Genomic DNA, 8,461 nt, shown 5'->3' with positions numbered 1-8,461 from the left:
TCAGCTACTGTTTTATGTACAAAAATAGATTGCAAATTGACTAATTATATTTTGAAAAATCACAACCGTTTAATTTTTTCTTTTGGATTACATTGTATATGACAAGTCAACAGAGCTGTAATCCTTCCAATGAGATTTATGGAGTGACAAATTCATAATCCTCACGAGTTAAATCAACCTTTCATAGGTACGCTGTTGGTCCTCTAGCGGTTAAACAATGAGATTGCGTGCATTTTGCGGAAGAACATTATTTTGTTTGTGCTTCGACTCTGCATGAATGAGCGGATGAATATGGTTATCCTACTGCTCATAAAACATTCACTACTAGGCTAAAGAGATATAACCAGCGGGCTAATGTTTCAGAAAAAAACTGAAGCTTCCCCGGGCGCCGCCATTGATTAGCAGACCCCCCCACCTGCTGTTAGCATTCCATTGACTCCCATTCATTTTGGCGTCACTTTGACAGCGAATAACTTTACATCTGAGGCGTTTAAAGACTCAATTTGTCCATTATTTATTTCTAAAGAAACACTAAAATGTATAAAAGGCTCCATTACATTGTATCTTACGTTATGGCCCCATAGAAGCAGTTTTTGTAAAAGTAGGCTAACGATTGCGTCATAACCACGCGACTCTCTGTCGCACAGTAGAGAGATTACCGTATAGACAGGAGGAGAAGCTCGCAGGCAATCGGGGGGATGTGGAGGCAAAATGACAAAATAATTAATCAGAATACTTAGCAAAAGTTGCTCCTGCTCCTAGCTCATGGACACCTTCACACTCTCCGTCTCTGCAAGTTTCGGAAGGGAATGATTCAGTTTTCTCTCGGCACAGCTACTAGAAGACAGACGGGTTGCTCACGTCACATCTACGTAGTCAAGCTCAGTTTGAGTCTGCGCAGTACGCTCAGCCATCAGGAAGTGAGTGCTTCTAATTGACTTCACTTTTCTATGGGTGAAGAAAAGTCTATGGGGTCGCTGTGTCCATTTCTTTTACTGTCTATGGATATAACCAGTTTAGATGGAAAGGATCTAAAGCTGACTAGCTTAAGATACTGTAGCTTTACGCATTAATAGCCTGCTACACTGTACTTGAAAATAAATTCCAGCACAGCGCTACAACCATAATGAAATGACCCTTCGCTAACACAATAGATAATGCTTTTCAATGCACTCTGTTGCTACACATGGCAATTTATTTGTTCAATAAAATACCTTACTCACCTGTCGAGTAATACGAATCTCTCCATAGCCATGCAATGCTGATTCTCGTTTTATGACGAGCTCTGTAGTTTCTGCGTTTTTTAAACGGTTGATTCCGCGGAGTTTCTAGATTTAGCGTGCTCTCACTTGCGACAAGAAAGCTAATCTCTGACATGACGAGACAGGCACTGGTGAGTGATGTATACGTAATTTCCCGCGAAAACCATCCCACTAGGTCTAAATATAAAAACGTATCCATAGTGAGCTGATGATATTTAAATTTTGCTCATTTTAAACAAAAAAAGTTTCATATTGTTTCTTGCATGTCATTTTTCTTTTTTTCTGGTTTATATATATTTTTTTTCCAGTTGTAAACACTACCATTCATGCCAAGAGAAATCCTTAGAAATAAACAAATTAGAATAAAAGACAGCATAATCTTTAATTTATAAGACTTTACAGACAATATTCACCTTTAAAAAAAAAAATCTGTAAAAATGAATGACTATAAACTCCAGTAATGTTTATACATTTTATACTAACAGTGAAAAAAGAGACCAAAGAAATGTATTAAAATGAAATAAAATATTGTTTGATTAGAAAACAGTAATAAATAAAATAGCAAAATTACTCATAAATATGCTAGCTAATAAACACTTAATTTAATGTAGAAGCAACAAACAAGATCAAATCTTGGGGCATGAACAGCTTTTTCAAGAAAAAGAATCATTGCTCATTAAATTAACACTGCATTACATGGTTAAAATGTGAGCCATACGTCAAGAAACACTATTAGTCCAGCTGTGGAAAATGTACCATTGCAAGTGCTTTAAAGAGTTCAAGTGGAATTTCTCTGGAAAAAACAGGTAAAATCTTTTTAAAGACAGGAGGAGCTGTTCTCCACACTGTGACGCATAACTCATTTAATGGTTAATTTTTATAATGACACTGGATTGGACATAATCAATTGATACACAACCATTAAAAAAATCCAGCCTTAAAATGATTTACCTTGACATTTCCATTTCAGCAAAAAAACGGGAAAGACCTTCAACAGGTGCTCCTTATGATTTCATTGTGCCTGCAGAGAGATAAGAACACATTTTTTGAAGTGTCTGTTTCTTGCACTCGAGTCAATAAACGTCTTCCCGCAGTTCTGACAGATGTGAGGTCTCTCTCCAGTGTGGATCCTGACATGTGTGTTCAGGTGGCTGGATTGTCTAAAGTTTTTCCCACAAAAGTTGCAGTGGTAGGGTTTCTCTCCAGAGTGAACTCTCAGATGAATTTTCAGCAGTCCTGGTGAGCTGAATCTTCTGCGACACACGACACACAAATACTCTCCTGTACCGTGTGGATTTCCGTGAATGTCGTGATGCGGCGGGTAACTTTCAGACAGCTCCTCTTCATGCTGAACGTCTTCCAAACAAATGTCAGCCAGGTTTGTCTTGGATTCTAAAGAAGAGGTAAAATGACAGTTTTCAATTTACAGGTCATATCTGACCAATACTTCTTCAAAATGTCATTATTACATTGATTTTTAATTAGTATAGTTAAAATGTCCTTACGCATTTGTTGTTGTTGTTGTTCTTTATCAAGTGCCACTTCTTCAATGTGCCGGATCTTCTTTATTCTGTGCATTTCCTCATTTTCACTCTTATTCCTCTTGTTTCTTTCCCGCTGTGATTGCAATTTACTTGTGGGAAAAAAGAAATACACATTACTTCAATTAAAGCAGCATTTATTGATGAGATTTATTGGGAAAAGGGCTCCTATAATACTATAGACCCATTGGGTTATTCTCACAATAATGTAATGTCCAAATAATATAAATGTTTATACTTTGCACATAGCTAAACCTCTGTACTTAAAATACAAGACATCCACCATATTTTATTTATAATTTCTAGAGTATTTTCCCCTCACTTATCAAAGCAATGGCAAATACATTTTTGCGAATGCACTCACACAGCAAAAAGAGCAAGCAAACTGCATGGAACTGCTTAATTCACTTTTTTTATTTCAAAATTCAAAGAGCATAAAAATACTTGGTCCATTTTCTGAAATCTACAGTACAGTAAGAAAAATGATTACACTGATGGCATGGAACTAATGTGTATTTGATAGCATTTTTGTCAGAAACTGCATGCACAGTTTACTTTTTTTTATGGAATATTTGCAGATGCTTTAAAAAGCACATGAAATACATAGATTTTATCATCAAATGCATTTTCTGGGAATAGCACCAATGACTTTGGCATTGGCTAGTGACATGCTCTACCAGTTGAGTTACAAGAATACAAGTATATTTTGCACATATTTCTAAAAAGCACTAATGTTGAGCAGAGGAGGTGGTCGGCACTGGCTCTGGGGTGATTTGATTAATGTCTTCTTTAATGTTGTCTAAAACCTCCTGAAATGCTTTCTTTTTCCTGTACGCAGCAGAACTGTTCCTCCACTTTTTCTGTTGCCTTCTCAATTCTAATGGGCTCAGATCTTTAGCGAATTTCACTTTCCCCTGAGATTTTCGCCTTTGATATCTACAAAAATGAGAAATATCAACGAGTCAGTGTCTAAAAAGCTCAATCTAAAGCTGATTTTCACATAAAGACCCCATTTCTAAATACACTCTAAATATACAGTGGTTCTCAAAGTGTGGAGGCAAGATGATATTATAAGGGAGACAGCTCTATCTATATATTTATAAATAAAACATTATTACATAATTAAACACAGTGACATAAAGCTAAGAGAACATGCATTTATTTGAGATAGTAATTGTAACATTTGAAATGTCTTTACTGTCATTTTTGATCAATTTAATGCCTCACTGCTGAATAAAAGATTAAAAGTATTAATTTCTTTAAAAAAAAAAATCTCACTGACCCCTAACTTTTAAACGGTAGTGTATTTATTAAGAATACATGTTCAGTTGTTACTACACCAATGCATCATGTACTTGCATTGGTAATAAAGCATCTAACCTACAGTCACTCCTGAACAGTATAGTTCCTCATGTAAGCTGCAGTATACCTCTCTCTCTCCTTTTTCCTGTATGCATCACGAAGCTCAGGATTCCCGTACACTTTCTGCCTGTGTTTTTGGGTTCTAGCGCTTGCTGCAGCCTTCTTTCGCTCTTCATCTGCCAATCTAAACAACAAGAAAGATTTGACCTTAAAAAAAAGGAACTATCATATGTATTTGCTTCTTTAGGGCGGTGTCCCACTAGACAACTCAGAACAACTCTATTTTGGTAGGGGATGTCACACCTGCAGACTATTTCAGCACAGATCTCACCCGTTTCTGTTGGAGCTTTTCTGTCACATGCACAGGCTAAGAAAAGAAGAGGCTGTAACAGGCTAAATCACTGCCTCTGACTTTGCCCTGAATGAGTGTGATTTTGTTTATCCATCCAGGTCTTGCCATAGATGGTGTGTAGGAAAACCTCCAAATCCAAGATCCAAATAGGACTTGTTTTCAATTTCCTAGGCCACAATTGTCCGACTGAGCAATAAAAACAGACGTGTTGGATGTTGTCGGAGACCAAGCAGGGCCTTTAACACCCACCTGCTACCTGAGAGATAAAAATACAGCTACAAAAACCTTCCTGGAAATTTGCTGAAAAACTGGCTGCGTTCCCATGTGTATGACTGAAGGGGAATGGAGTTTGTAATCTAGCGTGACTGTGCAACTTATTGCTTAAATGTACACTACAGTTCAAACTTTTGGGGTCGGTACGACTTTAATTGAGGAAAAAAATATATATTTAGGAAGGATGCATCAAACGTGTCAGTAAATATATTTATAATGTTACAAAAATATATATATTTTAATTAAATGCTGATCTTTCTATTAGTCAAAGAATCCTGAAAATGAAAATGTTTTCCACAAAAATATTAAAGGTATAGTTTACTCAAAAATAAAAATGTTGTCATTACTTACTCACTCACCCTCAAGTTGTTCCAAACCTGTATGAATTTCTTTCTTCTGTTTTACACAAAAGAATATATTTTAAGGAATGTTGGTAACTAGACATAGTATTTGGAAGTCAATGGCTACTGTTAACTGTCTGGTTACCAACATTCCCTAAAATATATTCTTTTGTGTTAAACAGAAGAAAAAACTCATACAAGTTTGGACCAACTTTAGGGTGAGTAAATGGTGACAATTTTCGTTTTTGGGTGAACTATCCCTTTAAGCAGCACAACTTTTTTTCAACAATGATAATACGAAATGTTTCTAGATCACCAAATCAAAATGATTTCTGAAGGATGATGCTGAAAATTCAGCTTTGCCATCACAGGAAAAAATTACATTTTAAAATATATTAAAATATAACAATTGGTTTAAAACTGTAATAATATTTCACAGTTATTACTTTTTTTTACTGTTTTTTTATTATTAAATAAATGCATCCTTGGTGATCATAAGAGATTTCTTTAAAAAATGTAAAATCTTACTGACCCCAAACTTTTGAATGGTAGTGTATTAATTCAATAATATTGTGATTATGCTTATTAATATTTTCAATTATGCTTTAACATGAAGTTCTCTGAAATAATCTAGCGTTCACATTACTAATTAAAACTGTCTAAAGCGTTTATGCGGTTTTGAGAAATATGTGCAAAAGTAAAGAAAGTCATCCGATTTAAATAAGCAACTAAGAGTAGTTACAGAACAGCGATATTTATGTAACAGTAAATATGATTATGGTGTGGTTGACCAGGATATGTTCTGATGCGTATGTGAGAATCACCCAGGATGAGCACAAATCAAAGCATCTGAAAATAAAATATATTTCATTTTTGGAGACACTGTTTTTAGTATAACACTGACTGTAGGCAGCCTGAAACAAGAAAGTCATATTTAATAAGTTTGTATTTACATACAAACTTAGTTTAGAGCTCAGCTGACAAGGGAGTGTCACAATTGAGCATTATTAGCAAATGACATGTATGACAGGCAAAGGATTTGTGCACACTTCATATGACTAGAATAAATCAAATCAAGTCAGCACAGATGAAACACTAAAGAATCAATTCAAGTACCTCTCTCTTATCTGAGCCAGCTCCATCCTATGCTGCGTCAACATCTCTTGATTTCTGAGAGGCAGCTGTAAAAACAACGACATCAATCAGCTCACATTTATAGCTAAGTGTCATACAATTCAATAAAAATAATAGTCCTCCACTTTTCAATAGAAGCTTGTTTAAGCCACGGATGTGAGTTTTTTTTCCTCGCAACTGCTAGTTATATCTCTTTTTTTCTCCGGATTTTGAGATATAAACTTAGAATTGCTAGAAAAAATACAGAATTGTTAGACAAAAAGTTGCAATTTAACTGCGAGTTTATTTCACAATTCTGACATTTGTCGCAATTTCCAGTTTATATCTCACAAATTCTTAGAAAAAGCCAGAATTGCGAGTTTATATCTTGCAATTCTGACTTTTTTCTCTGAATTTTAAGATAAACTCGCAATTGCGAGTTATAAAGTCTGAATTGCTGGATTTAAACTTGCAATTCTGAAAAAGGTAACATTGAGAGAAGAAAAAAAGTCAGAATTGTGAGATAAAAACTTAAATCAGTGGCGGAAACAATCTTCCATAGTTTTGTTTGTTTTGCATAAACACAGACTTACGTTAAATGCTTGTGTCTTATGTTTGGGGGAGCCAACTTTGATTTTGCTGACATCACTGGATGCATCACTGGTCCCTGAATCATCCAAGCCGTGTCTTGTGATGTGCTGTTGTGCCTGAAAGGTGGCAGCTGTTTCAGTATTAGTCTCAGGTTCATTCTTAATTTGAGGTGCTTGATTAATAAATGGAAAAGTGTTCTCGCTGCTGTCCATCATTTGGGTTTCAGTGTCTTTGCTGGGCATCTGATCAGGGTAAATGTCCATACATGGCGATACAGATGCTGATTCGTGGCACACAGGTATTTGCACTTCATTCTCCTCTTGCTGTGTATAAACTTCTAGCTTCATATGCATTTCTGTATCCTTCAAGTCATGTTCAGATCTCCATTCCTCTGAAAATGCCTGGGTGTATTTCTGAGCGTGAGTCTCAGAGGAGCAGGGCTGCAATTCTATAATGAATAAACAAAATAAACATACTTTAGTTCTTAAAGATCATAAACGGGGAGATCATGTCATGTGTACAATGTGCCAAGCGTACATTAGTAAAAATAATACGTGAATAGCAAAGAACAATTCATAATAAAAATGCCAAATTAGTGACACAACCTAAACATCTCAATAAGCTAATGTTAATAATGTATACTATTTAAAGGATCATGGTTGACTTCAATGGCTATGGTAAAGGAATTTAAGACTTTAACTATCGAGATTTCGTGTTCATAAAAACCATAACATGAAATAAATAAGTATGAGAGTCAGATTTAAGGTGAATTGACTAACCAGAGTCCATCTGAACTCCTGCCTGCTGCAGTCTCCTCTTGAGCAGCTCAATCTCCTGTCTGGAGCGACACATCTCCTCATTATACTCTGAAAATATGTCTTCCACAGCCTTGAATATCTCCTGCGCTGCTAAAGTTAATCGCTCAGTCAGAAAAATGCTTAAAACCTGCAGTTTGGACATTGTGCGTTGATAAATATCACTGAAGTCTCTATCAAGCTCTTATTTACACATTCATAACAGATATTTCTCGTCTATTGTTTGGTCATCCTGCTGAGCTCGATGATAATCAGCGCCACCTGCCGGTCTGGATGAACCGACATTTGTCCGACATTGAACAAACTCGGTCCTGGTCACTGCTTAGGCCACTGTCCTGCAGAGTTTAGCTCCTCCAAACCTAATCAAACACACTTGAACCAGCTAATCAATGTCTTCAGGATCACTAGAAGGCTACAAGCAGGTGGGTTTTATCAGGGTTGGAGCTAAACTCTACAATACAGTGGGTCTCCAGGACTGAGTTTGGCCATCCCTGGCTTAGGCAGCTGACTTAGCAATGACTTTGCAGGCAGTGTTTGCACATGAAGGTACCTCACGAAACTGATTTCAGACAGACTTCTGAGGCAGCAAAATGGTTTCATTACCTACAACAAAATAGAGAGTTTTGGTGATAACTAAGCGAATTGTTACTATAGTAATTTCTTCCAAAAAAGTCGGTCAACATACATACAAACTGACCACCAACCGCAACTTTTAGACGCCATCTTTCTTTTTCAAGGTCAACTATCACAGAATGGAAGCACAGGATTGTGGGATATCAAAGGCAGGGAAGGATACATCTATGCTGCCATG

At 36.3% G+C, this 8,461-nt stretch overlaps 1 protein-coding gene across 3 annotated transcripts; it reads right to left on the bottom strand.

The window, feature by feature from the left end:
* Positions 1–1,626: 1,626 nt before the first annotated feature.
* On the bottom strand, positions 1,627–7,944 carry LOC311281792 (uncharacterized protein). 3 transcript variants are annotated; one of them, XM_084395060.1, is made up of 6 exons: positions 7,615–7,875; positions 6,838–7,283; positions 6,248–6,312; positions 4,233–4,349; positions 2,768–2,895; positions 1,627–2,654 (listed from the first exon to the last, which is right to left on the bottom strand). In XM_084395060.1, exons 1-6 carry the CDS (start codon positions 7,793–7,795, stop codon positions 2,275–2,277), a joined length of 1,317 nt encoding a protein of 438 aa, XP_084251186.1. In that variant the 5' UTR covers positions 7,796–7,875; the 3' UTR covers positions 1,627–2,274. The 3 variants fall into 3 exon arrangements, with proteins under 3 accessions (XP_084251186.1, XP_084251187.1, XP_084251188.1); XM_084395061.1 differs by lacking the exon at positions 4,233–4,349; XM_084395062.1 differs by lacking the exons at positions 1,627–2,654; positions 2,768–2,895 and adding an exon at positions 3,196–3,739 and having other exon boundaries at positions 7,615–7,944.
* Between the last annotated feature and the right edge of the window lie 517 nt (positions 7,945–8,461).

This window comes from Rutilus rutilus, assembly GCF_951802725.1.
Source record: "Rutilus rutilus genome assembly, chromosome: 22".
Classification (NCBI taxonomy): domain Eukaryota; kingdom Metazoa; phylum Chordata; class Actinopteri; order Cypriniformes; family Leuciscidae; genus Rutilus; species Rutilus rutilus.
Note: the sequence above shows the minus strand (reverse complement) of the source record. Positions and strands in the feature narration are given on the sequence as shown.

Bases quoted from the DNA above. Each gene is read 5' to 3' on its own strand.
- LOC311281792 (XM_084395060.1), bottom strand. From the start codon at position 7,795: ATGTCCAAACTGCAGGTTTTAAGCATTTTTCTGACTGAGCGATTAACT. The intron at 6,313-6,837 runs GTAAGTCTGTGT...TTGTTTTTACAG, and splicing joins ATAAGACACAAGCATTTAAC to CTGCCTCTCAGAAATCAAGA. The intron at 2,655-2,767 runs GTAAGGACATTT...CCTCTTCTTTAG, and splicing joins ACAACAACAACAACAAATGC to AATCCAAGACAAACCTGGCT.